The sequence below is a fragment of the Martes martes genome, assembly GCF_963455335.1.
Source record: "Martes martes genome assembly, chromosome: 6".
NCBI lineage: Eukaryota > Metazoa > Chordata > Mammalia > Carnivora > Mustelidae > Martes > Martes martes.
The window spans coordinates 81,982,021-82,002,123 of NC_137893.1; the positions used below are offsets into that span (position 1 = coordinate 81,982,021).

At 38.4% G+C, this 20,103-nt stretch overlaps 1 protein-coding gene across 2 annotated transcripts in view; it reads left to right on the top strand.

Moving 5' to 3' along the window:
* The window catches only part of ROS1 (ROS proto-oncogene 1, receptor tyrosine kinase), a gene marked incomplete at its 5' end in the record, with an annotated part of 117,138 nt that overhangs the window by 64,280 nt on the left and 32,755 nt on the right, over positions 1-20,103 (top strand). The window contains 9 exons of one of the 2 annotated variants that reach the window (XM_080805488.1): positions 2,952-3,131; positions 4,250-4,452; positions 6,162-6,306; positions 7,281-7,513; positions 7,601-7,777; positions 11,590-11,758; positions 12,430-12,547; positions 15,613-15,803; positions 17,486-17,569. In XM_080805488.1, coding sequence (XP_080661614.1) covers positions 2,952-3,131; positions 4,250-4,452; positions 6,162-6,306; positions 7,281-7,513; positions 7,601-7,777; positions 11,590-11,758; positions 12,430-12,547; positions 15,613-15,803; positions 17,486-17,569 — 1,500 coding nt within the window. The remainder of the gene's footprint in view (positions 1-2,951; positions 3,132-4,249; positions 4,453-6,161; positions 6,307-7,280; positions 7,514-7,600; positions 7,778-11,589; positions 11,759-12,429; positions 12,548-15,612; positions 15,804-17,485; positions 17,570-20,103) is intronic. The other variant, XM_080805487.1, reaches the window with a different exon arrangement.

A 20,103-nucleotide genomic window follows, 5' to 3' on the forward strand; every position in this document is an offset into this window, starting at 1 on the left:
ATTATGTATCCTAAGAAAGCTCCCAAATGTACTACCTCATTTAATTTTCAAAGCACCTTGATGAAGTAGATGTTAGTGTCCTCATTTTATGGATGAGGAAGCTGAGGCCGAGGAAGACTAAGGTACTTGTCCAGAGGGCCATGATTAGTGGAGGAGCTGGGGTTTGAAGCTAGGCCTGACTATAGTATCGATGATCTTATTACCAACACCCCACTTTACTTCTTTTGTGATGGTCCCATTGTCTCCACATTCAGCATGAGTTGGTCAGTACTTGACAGGTCTGTTTGTTGAAATGCAGTGCATGTGGAGGAAATACTTAAATGTCTGAAGGGATTTGGAGGTCTTCTAATTAGGAGCAACTGCAATAGGAAAAAAATGCACTCTAGATATGCTCATATATTATTATTTTTTAAAATTTATTTATTTCAGGGAGAAAGAGAGGGAGAGAGAGAGAGAATGTGCATGAGCGGAGAGAGGAGGGAGGGACAAGCAGACTTCTGCACTCAGCCTGGAGCCCTACTCTGGGCTGGATTTCATGACCCTGAGATCATGACCTGAGCTGAAATCAAGAGTTGGACTTGTACCCAACCAAGCCACCCAGGCGTCCCTACTCTCATAAATTCTTAAGAGTCTACTCCTCACTGTCCAATGTAGTAACCACCAGTCATATGTGATTTAAGTTCAAATTAACTAAAATTAACTGAAATTAAAAATTTAATTCTGCAGTCACATGAGACACATTGTAAGTGCTCAAAAACACATGGTTATTGTGTTGGGCAGCATAGAAATAAAATATTTCCGTCATCAAAAGTGCTATTGGACGTTGCTGGTCTATATAGTGAAGTTTTGAAATTGAAAATGAGTGTGTGTATGTGTGTCTGCGTTATAATTGTACATATGGTTTTGTTGATATGTTACCTAGAGCCTTTGAGAAACAATTCCAATATACTTTCAATGGGTTTTAGAGATAATGTTTTGAACTTCTCTTATTAGAAGGCTTACTTGTTTCCGTTCAATCTGTGACAAAGACTCTTTCCTTGATCAAACATGGGGTTCCTCTGAACCCTTTCCTCAACTAGACCTTGACATTGGTCTTCCATGTCTGTCATTGCTGAGTCTAATTTTAGCAAGAACCCTTCTAAATCAGTTTAGAGATAATCCTCCACACCCAGTATTTGATCTAGTTCTTTATTCCCCACCTGTGATGTTCTTGGCTTGCCTTTAGCAAAAATCACAATAAGCCAGTTTAGCAAGAATCTTTCTATCCTTGCTGTCTCCTCTTAGTAATATTCTATCCACTGATCCCCTCACTCTGCTAGTTGGCTCTGCATCCCCAGCTGACTTTGTTGTATGTGAAGTTGAGCACATCTCTCTCCTCCAATATATTATAATATTACAATAGTCTTAACTAAAGTCTTCCTTGCCATTTAAACAATTGTCAGAATAATATACTTCTAATCTAATCTATCGTCTAATACAGGAGAATTATTTAGTGGACCATTATCTTATAGGTATAGAACTGGTTAGTCTTGCAGGAATCCATAATTGAAGTTTATAACCCTTAAATTAGAAAATTTGAATGACTTCGGGCGCCTGGGTGGCTCAGTGGGTTAAGCCGCTGCCTTTGGCTCAGGTCATGATCTCAGGGTCCTGGGATCGAGTCCCGCATCGGGCTCTCTGCTCGGCAGGGAGCCTGCTTCCCTCTCTCTCTCTCTGCCTGCCTCTCTGTCTACTTGTGATCTCTCTCTGTCAAATAAATAAAGAAAATTTGAATGACTTTAAAGATCCTTTAGCTGGCATGATGTTGGAAGCAATACCTTCTATGAAAACAGCCTTGCTTGAGCCCTTGCTTATAAAAAAATCTATTTCTTTATAAGGAAGTTTTTAAACTTTTTGGAATAATTCTATTAGATTTCCCCCCTATATTTAGCCAAAGTTTTCTCCTCATTTTTCCCATTCACTGGTCTGAGTTCTGACCTCTAACTTTATAAAGAATCTACTGTCATAGCTCATGACAGTAAGTTGGAAGAAAAATTCATGTATCTCTAACTACTCCTCACATGATGTGGCTTCTAGATCTTTCTTTGCCCTAGTCACCCTCCTGTGGTTTCACTCTAGTTGCTTGATATACTCTTAAATGTCGCCTCCATAACAACTCCCTGTACTCTCATTGTGATCTGGTTAGTGCAGGGAGTTTCTGACTGCCTCCGTCTTCTTTTGTTGAAGCTAAAAGTGACCTTACGTCTTTGGGTTGCCTGCCATTTGAAAAACCCATAGTCTTTTTCATGTTAACTATTATTAAGTCAGATTTCTTTCATTTGCTATTTATAGAATTGATTTTAAGCTAGAATTTAGGTTGTCACATTTATTCCTATTTCCTATTCCTATTTCAATCTATTTCCTGATTTTGTTATATTTTCAAATTTTAAGTCAGTGAGTAAACCTATTAGTGTCAGTAAGAATCGTGTATCATGTACAAATTTGATAAACATTTTTTACTCTGCATTAATTCCTAATCATTGATAAAAAATATTGAGCAAGACACTGAGCCCTGGGTCTATCATCTAACATCTCTCTTCCAATAGGCATTGTTTGATGTGGAGTCACACAAGTTAAGTTGTAAATCTTGGCTCTCAACTTTACTAACTTTGTGGCCTTGAGGAGATTATTTAACTCCTCAAAGCTTCAGTTGCCACTTCTACAAATGAGGCTAATAATAATAGTATTTACCTTATTGACTACCTTATTGAGCTAAATTGAGAAAATATCTATAAAATCATTAGCTTCACAACATAAAATAAAGGTGGCATTTTTTTGCACACTGAAATGATAGAAAGATTCAAAATTTAGTGATTACAATACAGAAAAAGTATTTCACATACTGTGTAGAGTAGAAACATATGTTATGTATATTTTGTTCTTTATGTTCTTTATTCTATGTTTTTCGTGAGCAGGAAGAACACTTGAAAGCTTAACTGTGGATGGGGAATTTCTATACTGGATCTCCTTGGCAAAGGACAGCCCGCAGATTTACCAAGCAAAGAAAAGCAATGGGGCCATCCTCTCTCAGGTGAAGGCCCAAAGGAGTAAGCATATCTTGGCTTACAGTTCAGTTCTGCAGCCTTTTCCAGGTAATAAGATTGTACTCGTAATCAGCATGTTCTCCCAGTTTAGGGTCAGAAAAGGCTCAGACTGTCTTCTCCAGGCTGTGCTCCCAAAGCCCTTTGTTACGCTCACCATTACTCCAAATGGTTAGGATTGGTGCATGCTAGGATTGCTGTTTGCCCTGGATCATAATTTAGCTCCATGTGTACCCGTGGCTCGGGCTGTGGTAGACAACTTTAGACATTGGAAACCCTTGTCTGTCATTCTCTCTGTCTTCTTTCTCTTCTCATTCCTATAATTTCTCTTCTTTCTGTCTTTCCCCACCCAGGGATATTTTAGACCTCCCGGTCCATCAAAAAGCACTGCATTAAATTTCAGGACTTTTTCAAATTAAAGTGCTGTATTTATTGTAGCATTTTGTAGGTCAACCATTTATCACTAGTACATGTGTGCTAAGATTTTTTTTATTAAGTTCCTAACTTTTTTGGTAATGTGTCACTCATGTTTTTTTAGTGCCGTGCCTAAAACTCTCTTCCATAAACCCTGACGGTTTTATTATGCAGTTTTTGTATGATGCAATGACTTTTAGGAATGTATATCTGGCACTGGCAGAACTAGCTATACAATTCACTTTTCACTTTGAGAAACTTAAAAAATTTAGTAAGTCCGTGCAACATCTGTTTGAAATTGAATACACACATAAACCTGTACATCCTTAAAAATAAAAGCCCTAAAATGAGCATGAGTTTTTGTAACTGGAATTAATTTTAAAAATATGATTAATATCATGCTGTCATACTTTTTTGAAAGTGAAAAAAGGGTCAATTTGATTTTGCTACTATGTATATTATTCAGTGTACTTTAGCGCCACCTGCTGGAAATTTTGAGCAATGACCAGTTACCATGATCCCTTTTTCTGAAGCTTTTAAGGACTTCGAAATGTATGCAGGGGGAGAAACCCCAAAAACAAAAAACAAAAAACAACCTTGTCTTCTTTTCCTGAAAAACATACCCAACACTTCAGTATATCATACCTTGTCAGCTAGGTTAAAAAAAGACGTTGTTATCCTTGATGTTAAATAGGTCTGCTCTTCCTCTTTAATCTATGTATGTGTATATTCTTAATCTTCTTTTATTATTTTAGATAAAGCATTACTGCGTCTAGCTTCAGATCTAGCAGAGCCGACTATACTTAACACCAGTAACACCAGCCTCACAATCAGATTACCGCCTGCCAGGACCAACCTCTTGTGCCCTGGCATCACCAACCCAACTCCAACATACCTGGTTTATTACAAAGAAGTTAACAGCAGGAAAACCAGCTCTGAGCTGAAATATAAAATGCTGGTAAGATTGGACCTGGTGGTCTTTGTCTTTTCACAAGATACCTGTTTCTGATATAAAATTCTCATTCAGGACACCTAGGTGGCTCAGTGGGTTAGCGTCTGCCTTCAGCTCAGGTCAGGATCCCAGGGTCCTAGGATCCAGTCCTGCATTGGGCTCCCTGCTGAGGAGGCGGAGCCTGCTTCTCCCTTTCCGTCTACTGCCCCCCCACTCCCCCACCCCCGCTTTCTCTCTCTCTCTCTCTTTCCCTCTCTCTCAAATAACTAAATAAAATCTTTAAAAAAATAAAATTCTTACCCACAGTACATTGTTTTGTATATTATATTCTGAAACACACGACTGTGCAAACTTTTACAGCTGATTCATCCATGCAGGTAGTGTTCTAGTCTGGTCTGGGAATTAAGATTCAGGGAAGTATATTAACCCTGGCCAGTGGTGGATTGCCATAGTGACAGTTTCCTGAGTGTCCTGTAAGAACTGGGTTTATTGCCCTCCCTGACTAATTATCCACAGAAAGTGATAGAGATGTGTTTTTGTGGCCTCTGTGGCAGACTGTGGGTTGAGGGATAAGAAATGATTAGATGGAAAGACATTACTATATACCCCTCCTCCATAACGCATATTTAATGTAAAAGTGGTATGTTCTATTTTTGTCTGTTATTTCCCATATGCTGTGAAATGCACCTTTATGTAGGGATTTTGTTTCTATTTATTTGTCATTGTGTTCTTAGCACCTAGCATAGTAGTGGGCTTTTAGAGGCTTTCACTAGATAGTTCTTGAATGGATGAATTAATTGGCACAATTCATTCCATCACTGGCATTGGTGTTTCAGTTGTCTTTGCAATGGAGTCATATGTGTCCAATATTTTGCTCTGTTCTTGTTATTTAAGCAAGTCAAAAGGTGAAATTGACCATCATCTGTTGGAGGTTAAGCACTATATACTTTTCCCAAAAGGACACATGATTCTTGTTAGTTCCTTTTATTTTGTCTCTTTTGACCTTTCTTTACACTTCCCAATGTATCAGAGACAGCTTGGATCATTTGGCTGCCCCAGACTGGGCACTGGCTAATTCTGTTACTGCTACTGGTTGATTCCATTGTCTTCACACTGATGAATACGGGTCCGAGGCAGTGGTTCTCTAACCTGACCACACATTGGAGTTTTAAAAATCTCTGGGTCCACACTTCACCTCCGACCAGTGCATCAGAATTTCTGGGGGTAGGGGGAACCAGGCACAAGTGTTTTCTTAAGACCTTCCAGATGATTCCAAAATACAGCCAAAGTTGAGGACCGTTGGTCTAAGGAAAATATTTTTACTTTCTGAAATATTGCCTCTAAGAATGACGAGATAAGCCAGCTTCATCTTTCATCATATTCACTTAGGAGTCACAACTTTACCAGACCATCTTGCTGAATGTTTGATGCAGTGCTAGGAAATAGTATATCCTTTTGAGAACTGAGCTTCATACGTGAAATAAGCACATCACAGAACTGACCAACAGCTGCCCATCATTTGGCATTTATTTTTGGAGGTATTAGGCAACCCAGGTCTGGGCAGATTAGAACAGTGAACATGATCGTTCCCGTGATCCAGTATCAAATTAACTTTTAAAAATCCTTTAATTATTTTCTCCCTTTAGTTAAACAATTTCTTCTCCTTTGTACAAAAAAATAAGAGTCAGGTATTGATTTTTAAATATGAATTACAGGAGTTTCAGGAGAGAATAGTCCTACTTGATGGGTTACAACCATTTTCAACGTATGTGATACAGACAGCTGTAAAGAATTATTATTCAGACCCTCTGGAACGGTTACCTCTGGGAAAAGAGATTTTGGGAAAAACTAAAAGTGGAGGTGAGTTATGGGCTTGGGATGGGTTTTTAGAGTGGCATTTCGTGATATATGTGACATATATATCTATATATATTTTTTAATTTGGATGCTAAGTAATCTTGATTATGTGAGATTTTAAGCTTAATAAGAAAAATATATTGTTGAAAATACCCTGATGAACTGATCTGTGCTCTAACAATAGAAGATGACTAATATTCCATCGGAATGGAAAGCAATAAGAAGGTGAAATATCAGAATCAATACTTTTGACAAAGAAACACATTCTCTGGTCTCACCACAGGGTGTCACCCTTTTCCTAGTAGCCACAGGTCTCTGCGTGGAGACACAGAATTCAGCCTTTTCTCTGTGTGAATTTTACCAAGGCCGCAGAGATTGAAAGTAAATAACGTCATTACCTTAGGCGCCTGGGTGGCTCAGTGGGTTAAGCCTCTGCCTTCGGCTCAGGTCATGATCTCAGGGTCCTGGGATCGAGTCCCGCATCGGGCTCTCAGCTCGGCAGGGAGCCTGCCTCTCTCTCTCTCTCTCTCTCTGCCTACTTGTGATCTCTCTCTGTCAAATAAATAAATAAAATCTTAAAAAAAAAAAAAAAACCTTCATTGCCTGAAAGAAAATGGATCTAGAATTTAAAGAGATGTTCTAAGTGGTGGCGATGATTTTGAGGTGAGGCCATTTCTTTCAGATGTCTCTGATGACATTCCCCAAACAAATCAGAATGGGTTTATTCATCCTCATTGGCCATATCATTGAGCTGCAGCCAGAGAATGAGTTAGTCCTAAGGCAAAAATAAGCAAGATCCTTTCAGGCAGCCTGTTAACTTTCTATGTTACCGTGATATGAGAGACTGGCTTTCCTTTGGAACAGCTGTCATTTGTTCTGCTCATGTAATATGATTATTCCACAACCAAGACCCCATTCCTCTTCCCTCGTTCCTTGCTGATGCAACATCCCTTGTCATTTGTTGCTGTTTATTTCAGTGCCAGAGGCAGTCAGGCTCATTAACACAATGGTGCAGTCAGACACTAGCCTCGTCATATCCTGGAGAGAATCTCAGAAGCCAAATGGACCTCAAGAGTTAGTCCGCTATCAGTTGGCAATCTCACATCTGGCTCTAATTCCAGAGACTCCTCTAAGACAAAGTGAATATCCAAATGGAAGTCTTGCTCTCCTTGTTACTAGACTGTCCGGTGGAAAACTGTATGTGTTAAAGGTACAGTAAGCATCTTGGGCTCTTGTATTGGTGTTCTTAAGTGTAAGGCTCTGAAAAGGTTAAGCAATTGTTCTTTTTTACAAAAAGGTTCTGGCCTGCCATGCTGAGGAAATGTGGTGTGCAGAGAGTCATCCCGTCACTGTCAAAATGTTTGACACACCAGAGAAACCTTACGCCTTGGTTCCAGAGAACACTAGTTTGCAGTTCGATTGGAAGGCTCCAGCTGATGTTAACCTGACCAGATTTTGGGTTGAACTCCAGAAGGTAGATCTCACCATACACTTTTCATGAAGATCTTGTTTCATGCTATGGGATAAATTAGAAGACCTTGCTCATATGTCTAGAGTGTTCTCTTGTATAAATCAACAGTATACTTGACAATATTCACTGATTTAGGTTTGCCATATACAGAAGCTATCTAGACTCATTTCTGATGGAAACAATTTCCAGAGAGATTAGTTTGCTCTTAAAAGGCTCCATGGAAAAGGGTATAAACTATGGTTTGCTGGTTTTCATAATATTTCGCTTAGTTTAGATATCATCAGCGTGGCTGTCCAGCTTAAAGTCCACAGCAATTTGACGTTTTCTATGAAAAAAATAAAAGAAATGAACAAGCAAACAAACAACACCCAAAACCTTGTTTAGAAATGTTCTTTCTGTCATTTAAGGGCTGTGTAACAACAGGAGAGAAGTAAAACATTAAATGAGTTTATTATAAACTAGTTTTATCTTGGGTGATAAACTTTAAGTGGTTCTTCATCTCAAAATCTTCATGCTTTATCCAATATAAAAATACCCACTGAATTTGAAAACATCAATTAATCTAATTAATTCACTGCTGGCGAAAGTCTATGTTGATTTTCAGATTGCCACACTTAAAATGGATTTTTTTAAATAATTGCTACATTTCATTTTCAGCAGTATATGTTTGTGTGTCCACATTTGCAAAGATTGGTTAGGAATCCTTTGTTCAGTTGTAACAAAAATGAAGCAGTATAGTCATGGCCTCGTTTTTTTAAAAAAAAAACAAATGGAGTTGCTCCTCTGGATGTTTTTAAATTTAATATGTAAGATTTTTTTTTAAAGATTTTATTTATTTATTTGACAGACAGAGATCACAAGTAGGCAGAGAGGCAGGTAGAGAGAGAGGAAGGGAAGCAGGCTCCCTGCTGAGCAGAGAGCCTGATGCGGGGCTTGATACCAGAACCCTGAGATCATGACCTGAGCTGAAGGCAGAGGTTTAACCCACTGAACCACCCAGGCGCCCCTGTAAGATATTTTCTATGATCTTGTACCCTTTAGATAAAATGTATGAAAACTGTGTAACAGCAGTGAATGTCGAATTGACAAAACCAACGGCCGTAGTTTAGTTGGACTTTTTCCATTGAGCATGTTTATGGTGATTTGTTGCCTATTTAAAAAATGGTCATTTTATAAAAATGCAGTTAAATTGGAGGATCACCTTTTTTTGGACATCTGTTAAAGTAAGCTCAATGCACTTCAGTTTAAAGGCAAGGTGGGGGATGTAAACTTTATTTCGTACATCAAAAAAAGGAGATGGGGAAAGGCCTTACAGTTGGTGACTCTAAGCCCCTTCTTCTACCGATGAGAAGTCAGAGAGCCGGACAGGTGCCATAGTGAGTCAGAAATCATAAGCCAGGCAGGGAAGAGCCCTGGGGGCTGACTCATCCTACATCAATCCTACTTGGGTGCTGTCCATGGAAAGAATACGAGTCACTAAGGCACCCAACCCACTCCTCAAAGTTTGGGACCAGGACAGCTGACTGAGCCTGCTTGGTTCAGTCCTTGTGACTTTCATGCAGCGCTTTTTATTTCAAAACTTCCTCTGCATTTGCTGAAGAATCCACCGCTTAGAAAATTATGAAGCCGAGGGTGTAGGATACAGTAATTTCACACGTGTGACCTGTTACCAGCACTAACTGCTGAGCCCAGTGGAAGGCTGTGTTCTGAGAGGGTTGATGAGTACATCTAGTCAGAAAGTTCTGTATCTTTTGAGTAACTTGAACCTACCTTATGATGATAAGACAACTAGGAGTGATCCTCTAACTCCATACTGAAACTCTGAGGGGTGAGAGGTAAGGATGAATGTGTATCTTTTTGATTAACAGTTTTTAAAAATAATTTTTAGGAAAGAAAACAGAGGGATAAGCTTCCTGTTTTCATCTTTGTTGTTAAAATTTCCTTCTATGGAAAATGAAGGATTTAGACCACACGGCTAAATTCCTACCCAGTTCTTAAATTCCACAGTTATATATTTTTAATCATAACAGTGTATAGAAGAAGAACATATTTAATTTAAGATTGAGGAGAAACAAGTAGTTTCACTTTGGTAAATTATTTTCATGAAAGCCCATTAAAAGTTGCGTTTTTCTCAACTGTCCAGGAAAATTCTTACCAGAACCAAACATTTTTGAAGTTCCATTCTCTGAGACATGATAGTCTGCACCATTTCCTCCACACCCCCGCCCAAATAATTTGAAAATCCCTCTGTGGTATTGAAAATCACCCCTGCACTTGTTGGCCTCTGACAAATGGAAGGTCCTGACTCCCTTGTGATTTACTGGGGTAGCCGTGGCTCCTCTCCAAGTTGGTGGTCTGCCCAGAACATTCATTGCTGTGGTGAGGCCAGTACTCGACAGTTTTCCAGCGGAACCCTTGGTCACACATCTGACCTTCCAAGGAGCTTTGATCATTTCTGGGTGGTATGGAATGTTGGACCATCTAGACTATTCATTTATGATAGTTTCTACAGCAGATTATTAAGGAGCCAGGACCACAAAGGGCTAAAATTTTTGAGCCAGAAATCAATATTTATCTCCGTCTCTTTCTGTTTCTCTCTGTGTGTCTCTTTTTCCCATGGTTCAGAGTAAATATTATGGACCCAATGCATCTGTTTCTAAAGCCTGTATGTCGTTGTGGGATTGGTCCATTTATGAATTTAGCAGGCAATGGCTCAGACATCAGCATTTCTGTATTTTTTCCCATTCCTTCCAACCACCCTTTGCCTCTTTCTTTTTGTAACAAGGTGGTCTACTTCCTGAAGGTGCCATAGGAATCATTCCTTATTGAATAGAAACTAATATAAAGTGTCCATCCAATGAAATGATGTGACCTTGTGAGCGTGAAATGAAAAACGAGATGTAAAGTAAGGTTTATTTATGGAAACTGACCTTCTTAGGAAACTCTACTGGAGAAAATGCACTAAGAACCCTTGACAAAATGCCATATCCTCTCTGTCTTTCCATACTCATACACTGAAAAAAAAATCTCCTTTTTCAAATAAGATACTAAGTGTCCAAATACACAGATTTTTAAAAAGCCATGCACAAAGTAAGTGTAAGATAGCTATAAATAGAGGCCCAGTATCTACAGTGGAATGAAAGTAAGATTTCCTAAATTTAACTTCTAACCTTGCTACTTGGTGGCTGAATGATGATGGGCAGAAATTTCCTTCTTTTATGGAACTAGGTTTTGTATGTATAAAAATAAGGAATGCTGGTTAAAGGTCTGAAAAGAGATTTGGAGGAAGAAACTAAATGTTTTAATTTATAAGTCACGGTGAACCTCTTGAAAGAATAAAAATATGTAAAAATACTATTAATTTGAAAATACATTATTAATTAGCAAATACACAGAATTGAAAATATCATTGCTTTGATCCATCATGGTCCCTCAGCTGTGAATTTGCATTCTCAGCTATCCTGATTTAAGGTAGGTATCTCCCATTAGGGATAACAAAAAGATAAGCTTTGAATCTTCCATAATAAATATATATAGTAAGAGGTTCATGTCTTACATTGGACTCATCCTAAGAACCATCATTCAAGTCAGTTATAGCTTGTTACAAAACCAGAAAAACAAAAACAAAAACAAAAAACCCCATAAAAACATAAAATGGCTGTCAGTGGTGGAGATAATGTTTGAGATCAAACATTCATAAAGAAGTTCTTATTTTTTAACAGAAAATATATTTAAGTTTTTAATTGCTTGCCATAGACTTGTGAATTTCTATGTTGTTTTCTTAAAGAAACAAAAAATATTACTTCTTTTTCCAGTGGAAGGACAATGAGTTCTCCCGTGTTAATGCTTCATGCATCCAAGGCCCAGATTATGTGTGTAACATCACAGATCTACAGCCTTACACGTCCTATGCTGTCCGTGTAGTGGTGGTTTATAGGACAGGAGAAAACAGCACCTCACTCCCAGAAAGCTTTAAGACAAAAGGTGAGTCCTAACAGCCTCAGTATTAAAAAAAAAAAAAAAAACTCCTGTAAGTTTCTCAATGCCTCTCTTACCACTTCTTTCACCAATCCTAGAGGTTAACCTTTTTTAAAAAGGTATAAATTACTATTTCTAGAGCTTGAGTGAAGAAACTGAAAAGAACCAGGAGTCCTTAGAGGCATTAATGAGGTAATACTGACCTGGTCTTGTAGAATCCTAAACTGGGCAAGATTATTTCACCTTTCAATATCCTCTGCTTTCTGTCTGGCTGTGACATTTTGCAGTGAGAACAAAATGAAAACAGTGTTATTGATTGTTCAACATATATTTACTCACTGACTGCTATCTTCCAGGTGCTAAAAATAAAAATCCAAAAGAATGTCAATTAGTGATCCCTATAAGTTGATCCCTATAGAATCAAGGAAAAAATTCTCCCAAATTTACAGTAGTTTTCTTTGCATCATTTATTTTGTAGTGAGCTAGAATCCATCTAATCCATCACTTGTAAAAACTTCAGATACTCTTTTAAAAATACACACTCATATGAGAATATTTTTGAATATTTCTTTAATGTATTTGGCTTTCCTCTTTGGAAAAGTATTCTATAGAAAGATGCTATGCAGAATATTTTATACTTCTGACTTATTAGTCAGTATTTTCTTATGTTTCCAAAGCTGGAGTCCCAAGTAAACCAGGCATTCCAAAAGTATTAGAAGGGAGCAAAGATTCAATACAGTGGGAAAAAGCCGAAGATAACGGAAGCCGGCTTGTGTACTATATCCTTGAGATCAGGTATGTCTGTTTGCAAAAGAGCTTTGTAAACTACAAAGAAATAAGCAGTTAATTATAAGGTATTATTAGATTGAAATTAACTATATTTATGAACATGTATTTATAAGTAAATACGAAGGGTCTTTAGCTGAAGGACCTTGAGGGTAACGTTATGTTCTCTGCCTTGGCACTCCAATTATAAGGCAGATCACGTCATTGTTCTTGGAAAACTGCAACTACTTGTCAGAACTTTATGGAAATAATCCAATCATTGGCACATGCAGCTAATATTTATTTAATATCTATTCCGTTCAAGAAGCTGAGCTGATGTTCGATATGAGATGATGGTATGCGTGTGAATTTCTGATGATAATTTGTTTTAGCAAGATGAATAATGTCTAGTGAGAACTGGCAGTGAACTAGGCATTTTCAGAATGTACAAACAGGTCAAGGTCTGAAACGGTCTGACTTGTAGAGGTCACACAGGATTCTTCGTCCATTGTGAAGATTACAGTTCGCAGAGTGCTCCCAAGAGTCTGAAAATGTGCCTTTAATGAAAACCATGCGGCCGATAAACATAAGCAACCCCCAAGCCAGCCAGTATGGGGAGCTCTGTAAATGGAAACTGGTTCAGAGGGACTGATTTCATGCCAGCTTGAGGGGAGAATTCCAAGTTCCACAGACACTCCCCTCACAGGTCTATGAAGCTATCTTTTAAGAAGCTCCAAGGACAAAAGTCACTTCCATAATTATAGTCCTGGCAACTTGAGCGTTAGATCTATTTTTGCTTCCTCTTTCTCTGGTACTCCCATAACCTTAACAAATTTTCCTGCACATGGTAGAGAATTACATTGGCCGCATTTCTAATTGAAACCTCTTTGAAATTCCTATTACTGGTTTTCATGCAGGGTCAAATACATATTAGTCTACTGAACCATCTTGGTGGTCTGTGACTATAATTATATTCACCAGCCCATCCACATCACCGTCTTGCTAGGACCCTTTAAGTGTGTTTCCTTCGGTGATTCCTTAAGCCCATAGCGCCATACCTTTTTTGCATTTTCTTGTCCTAAGCCTCTACTGTCAGGACAAGTATGATGGGATAATGGAATGAATTGCTGTACCCTTGGTATCTCAAAGTTCCATCTTCAGTCAGAATACTGGTATGCCCAGGTTCTTGCTGATGGCACAGGGAGAACGGGAGTAAAAGTGTGTGAACTTGGGAGCTGGACAGACTGTATTAGTGTCTGAAGACTGCCATGAGGAAGTATCACCAACTGGGTGGCTTAAAACAACAGACATTTATTCTCTCACAGTTCTGGAGACTAGGAGTCTGAAATCAAGTTATCAGTAGGACCATGCTCCTTCCGAAGGTTCTAGGGAAGAATCTTTCCTTGCTTCTTCTTAGCCTCCAGGGATCCAGATTTTTCCAGCAATCCTTCTTATTCCTTGTAGATGTATCACGTCAGTCTCTGGCTCTGTCATCACCTGGTGTTCTCTGGGTGTATTTGTGCCTGAATTTCTCTCTTCTCAAGAAGGCACAGGTCTTGCATTTAAGCCTACTCTAATCCAGTGTGACCTCATCGTCACTTGATTACATCTAAAAATCCCTTATTTCCAAACAAGGTCACATTCACCAAGTCTCGGTAGGCATGACTTTTGGGGGGACATTATTCAACACAGGGCCATGTTTAAATACTTGTTTATTCTTTTTTTGAATTAAAGTTTTCCCATCTGTAAAATAGGACGATGGCATTTACCTCCTTGGGTTGTTGTGAAAACTCAATGAAATGAAACAAAGTGAAAAGCACCACCACTATGGTGGGTTGTAAACAGAAGATGCTCAACCAGTGTCAGAATTCTTTTCTTTCTCTGTGGCTGGTCACTGTGAAGAGACATTTTATACATTTTTAAGGGTCTCTTTCTTTTGGATCAGGGTTGTTTGGGTTGAACCATGAAAGTGCCAATGCCTAACACAAGACTTCACAAAATGTACAAAAACATTGTATAAAGAGTCTTATGCATTGGGGAGGGTATGTGCTATGGTGAGTGCTGTGAAGTGTGTAAACCTGGCAATTCACAGACCTGTACCCCTGGGGATAAAAATACATTTTATGTTTATAAAAAAATAAAAAATTTTAGTTATAAAAAAAAAGAGTCTTATGCAGAATGGTCCCTAGGACACTTAGCTCCTGGTAACGATTGTGAGCAACTCTGCTCTCTTGGTCCTCTGGATGTTCTTGCCCATTCCCTGTCCTTCAAAGGCTGAGCCTTTCCATCCCTTTCAGGTGACCACTCAGTTGGTAGGAGTAGAACTAGCTCTCCCTAAGCCTACTGTGGGTAGGTACCAAGTCCTAAAAATGTTGTTGTCTGAAAAGTCCCAGACTTTGAAAAGTTCTTCAGTGTCAGAGAGGAGGTAATTGGAAGGCCTCGAGCTTTCCTTCAGTTTATGATTCCATTAAAAGCCATTCCATTTACATCTTTCGAGCCCCACTCTTGTACTCTTTTTATGTTTCATATAAAGAATAATGTGGGTTGACGTGAGGTGGCATGTAGACCAATACAAATGGTAGCAATACACCTTGGAATCTCTGGTATAAGGATAATTTTGGTAGTCCAACTATTATACCTCCTTTATCAGTTTCATGTCCTGTATTTTATTTTATCCAGCTGTAGTATACATAAGCTATAGATGGCCTAAGAGACTGAGAATTAAGAAAAAATTAAAAAAGAATTCCAGGTTGGGAACTATGGGCTAATTGTCCTATGTGTTTGAAATTCTGAAGAAAATTTACACATTCTAATAGTGGGAAGAAGCCTCTTTAGCTTCGTCTTGGCCATTGATTATTTGTTAGTTTCCTGATGGGCTGAGCTGGTTGGCTCCCATGCATTGCCAGAATGACTTTATGAGGTTATGCTGTGTTCTGTAGCCAAACCACGTGAGAGGAATGAGATCAAGGGTAAAGTGTGCCCTAGGAGATGCTCTGGAGTTCTGTCATTAAAATAATATGTGAGCATCTAGAAATAACACATATATTATCTCATATTTTTTATATTTACCATTTGCTCTTTTTTTTTTTTTGTAGAAAGGGCATTTCAAATGATTCACAGAAGCAGAATTCAATGTGGAAGATGGCATTTAATGGATCCTGCAGTAATATTTGCCTGTGGAAGACCAAAAACCTGAAAGGAACATTTCAGTTCAGAGTAGTAGCTGCAAATAATCTGGGATTTGGTGACTACAGTGGAATCAGTGAGAATATTATATTAGTTGGAGGTATGTTACCATGTCTGTCTGTATACTAACTGATAATGCAAAGGTTCAGAGATAAAGATAAGTCAATTCTTAACATTAGAAATAAATTGGATGACAGTGTATATCATCCAGAGTATGGAACTATTCATTTCATCTGATGTGATCTTCCTAAAACATCAGCATCCTTGTGTCGTTTTTCTCCTTAGCGATGATCTGCTACTTCTTAATGCCCAATGCCTCAAGTCCATGCTTCTGGATAGGCTTCCCAGGCTGTCCACAGTCTGGTCTGGATCCAGCCTTATGTTCGTGCTCCGCATACTCAAATATTCTACACAACTGGACTAAAATGATGCTTTCTACATCTTCCACTCTGTATCCCGTTTTAGATCATGAAATATCATCTGTCTAATCATATAGGCTAGAAATCTCAATATTTAATTTCTCCCTCTACTTGGGCACCGAGTTTTGTTGATTTACCATCTTGATTTCGGTCTGTTGAGTGTTCCTCTTCTTATTCCCACCTTGGCTTTCCTCATTTAGGTTATCATTTCTTGCCTGTGCTCTTGGCGTAATCACACTGCTGACAGTTGATCTAGCTGAAGCACAAGTTGGATTACTTCAGCCCTTCTCTGAAATCCCTGAAATGGATCTCCATTCGTTGCCTTCAGTATCAAGTGCAAACTTCTGTGTGGCATTTAAGGCCCTCCATGATTTGTCCTCCAATTGTGGTTCATTGTTTCCAACATCTATCCCTATGCTATAGCCATATCAAACTGGTAAAAAGCTTTTCATGACACTAGGTCTTTAGCTTTTGCATCCCTCAGCCTAGAATGTGGGCTCCCACCACCTGCCATTCACTCCTCAGCTGGGTTTTTATTTCTCTCACTTTCTGTCAACTGAAATTTTTGTCATCCTTCAAGGCCTGACTTAAATGAGCCCACAGTTGATGCTTAACTAATGCTCCTTAAGCAAGAAGAATTATTGCATTTTACATACACACAGCCTATATTATTCTATATAATATTTGTATCATTCTTATTTGTATTATAATTATCTGGATAAAAGCTCAGCATTTTTTTTTCTGAAGGAAACCCAAAATTGTTAATATTTTAAGTTTTGCAGACTACATCTGATATCTGTAGCTGCTGCTGCTTCTTCTTCAAATAATACTTTAAATAGTTAAAAATCATTCTTAGCTCAGGGGCAGTAGAAATCAGACTGTGGCCAGACTTGGCCCACACGCCATGGTTTGCTGAGCTCTGCCCTACATGTTTGCCTTCTCCTCAACTGAGACTACCCAAGAGAAGGTACCACATTTCTATGTTTAATACTCATAGAACTGAAGGTATATCAAGATATTATGGAAGAAATAATAACCCTGATTATATATGAATATGGAGACATCTTTGTTCCAAATTCCTTAAAAAGATTAAGCATGTTTCCTCAGCTATTTTGAAGTAAAACCTGGGTGGTTCACAATGGTGTATTGGTAAGCCAGATCTTTGGAAAACCAAACCCAACTAAACCTTGACTTTGATTTCCTGTGGGGTTAAACACTCTTGCTGTGGGTGATTTCAAACTACCAGTGGTTTAACAACTGGCTTGCAAAAATTTGGTAGGAGCTACTTCAGGCATATCTGGCATACCCCTGAAAATACCTAGCTTTGTTCTGCAAATTAACTTTTTTTCATTTATTTTATTAGATGGTTTTTGGATACCGGAAACAAGCATTGTACTTACTATTATAACTGGAATATTTCTGGTTGTTACAATCCCAGTGGTCTTTGGTAAGTATAATAGCTGTAAAAAATACAGGTAGTAACCTTGATCATATCAGTTGACTTATCACTTAGTGTATTTAACCTCCCACATGAAATAGATGCATAAATTTCACAGTTACCTTTGGCTATACTTTCATAAGCACTAACTTCTGTGAAATGTTTTCAGATCTTAGAGTAACTGTTTTATGAAAAATATAATCTGTATTTATACTTGATGGTATATTTGTATAAAACTGGTATAAAACTAATTAAAAAGGCACCAACTTTTAGCTTTCTTTAAACCAGTATTTGTTTCAGATTGTCTTATAGTTGAAAATAAACAAACAAAAAAATAACTCCGGATGTTAAAAAAAAACGTAGGGTTAATAGGAGACCAGTGACAGTCCTTGGTTGGGATAGCTTGGGTCTCCAGGCAGGTAGACAGACTGGTTTGGAAGGAGCAGGGTTCCTCTCTTGCAGATGACCCATCTCTGGCTTGTAGGGTCTACTCTCGCTTTCAGACATCTGACTTGCTTATTTCAAATCCTTGCTCATTTATAATGTCCAGGAAAGCAGAAGTATTTGTTAGGTAGATAAAAAGGTAGCTATTTCCCAATCTTCATTTTATTCTAATGTGCAGGTCCTAGAAGTCTTTTTTTTTTTTTAAGATTTATTTTAATGAGAAAATACAGTGACAACCCCAGAAATATTGGGGCCAAATATTGGGCTATAGGGTTATTTCGGTGATCATACATCCTGGTTCATTCCTGTTGTTTCAGTATAAACATTAATAGGACTTTCAGTGCCCCAAATGTCCTGGTTTGAATCATAAGGTATTTGGTCATCTTATCACTTACTGATATTATGAGTCCCTGACATACAAAAGCATTATGAAAAAGACATGACAGGGTGCCTGGGTGGATCAGTCAGTTAAGCATTTGCCTTCAGCTCGGGTCATGATCCTGGAGTCTCAGGATCGAGTCCCCACATTGGGTTCCCCTCTCAGTGGGGAGTCTGCTTCTCCCTCTGGCCTTTCTCTCTCTCAATCTCTCTCTCTTTCTCAGATAAATAAATAAAATATTGAGAGAAAGAAAGAAAGACAGACATGATATTTACCAGAAAAGAATGCTCAAGTACATATTTAGGAAATTGTGGTCTGTTTTTTTCATATAGAAGGGAAAGTTAGAGGGGAAAGTGTAAGGAAAAGTTACAAACATAAAGCTAAACTCTCTTAGGATAAAGAAAGCCAGTATTTTACTAAGTAGTCTAAATCTTTATTCTTTCCCCAAACGGATCGGAGTTGTAAACTATCAGACAGAACACTGAAACTTGAATTCAGATTTCTTTTCACGGATTCCACCCAGATGATATCTGGAACTCCTTCAGCTAACTTGGAAAGCTAAAAATTTCAGCTGACCCTGCCAGGATCTTAACCTGTGGTTCCAGGGAGTCTAAGTATTGCACAGCTGATGCTTGTGCCACTAAGCCAGCCCCTCCAGAATGACACGTATCACTGTAGTATATTTGGCAGTTGGCATATAGGCTTGACTGCTTGTCTGCTTTCCTACTGGGAAGGAGAATTACACGAAGAATCTTTCATCTGACCTTTGCTTGCCTACGTGTACATCACCATTGTTCAAACCTGTCACTCTAGTGGGTGAGCATGAGATAATTTCAGACAACCTGTTGTGCTTTCGAGACATCCTATGGATATCTGACTTTCTCAGGATTTAAAGGTCTTTATTCTATTTGGAACTTAAAGAATTTTTTAGTACAGCTAAGCTGATTTGCTTCTTTGCCTTTAGTAGCAGTGCATGTGGTTTTACTAGTAGGAATGGGTGAGTGCATGAGAAAAGATCGAGTTTATTAAAATAAGGAAAAGCAGTTGTTTAAACATATTTGTATTGCTCTGGGGCTCTCAGCAGTGGTACTTATAAATATAAAATTGAAACAATGATTTAAAAATAAACATCGACAGCCTTAGCTTTGGTGAGTGGTTGCATCTAACAGGCAGTATTAGCCTCCTGCTGGGAGCAGAGGGAAATATGAAGCTGTAACATACAATTGCTGACCTTGGCAGCTTGCCATTTAATGAGGGAGGTAAGACGTACCTGTGTGAAAATATAAATAGTGAGATATAGAAGGCAATATAGGACATGACATGTGCTGGGCACTATGGTAGAAATGCAGACTGAGAGCTACACTTGGTCTTAGACATTGAGAACTGAGAGATCAGCAGAATGTCAGGGTCTCAAAAGGGATCATGGGGGATGGGGGCCAGAATGGGCTTTTAAGAAAATGAAAAGCAGTAGGGACAGCTTTTCAGCTTTGAAAAATTGCGTTAGCAAATGTATTTAAAATCTTTCCCTGTGTGGTCCCTCAGGTGGAATTTCACTTGAATTAAATGCTAACCTGTTGGATATAAAGGCTACCATGGGATAAAATTCAAATTTTAATGATCATCTTAAAAAACATCCTTGCTGTTTTCAACTTCTGAACCAATGTTCTAGTATAGATGGTTGATCCTATGACATAATTGTATTTTAATCTTCCAAAAATTG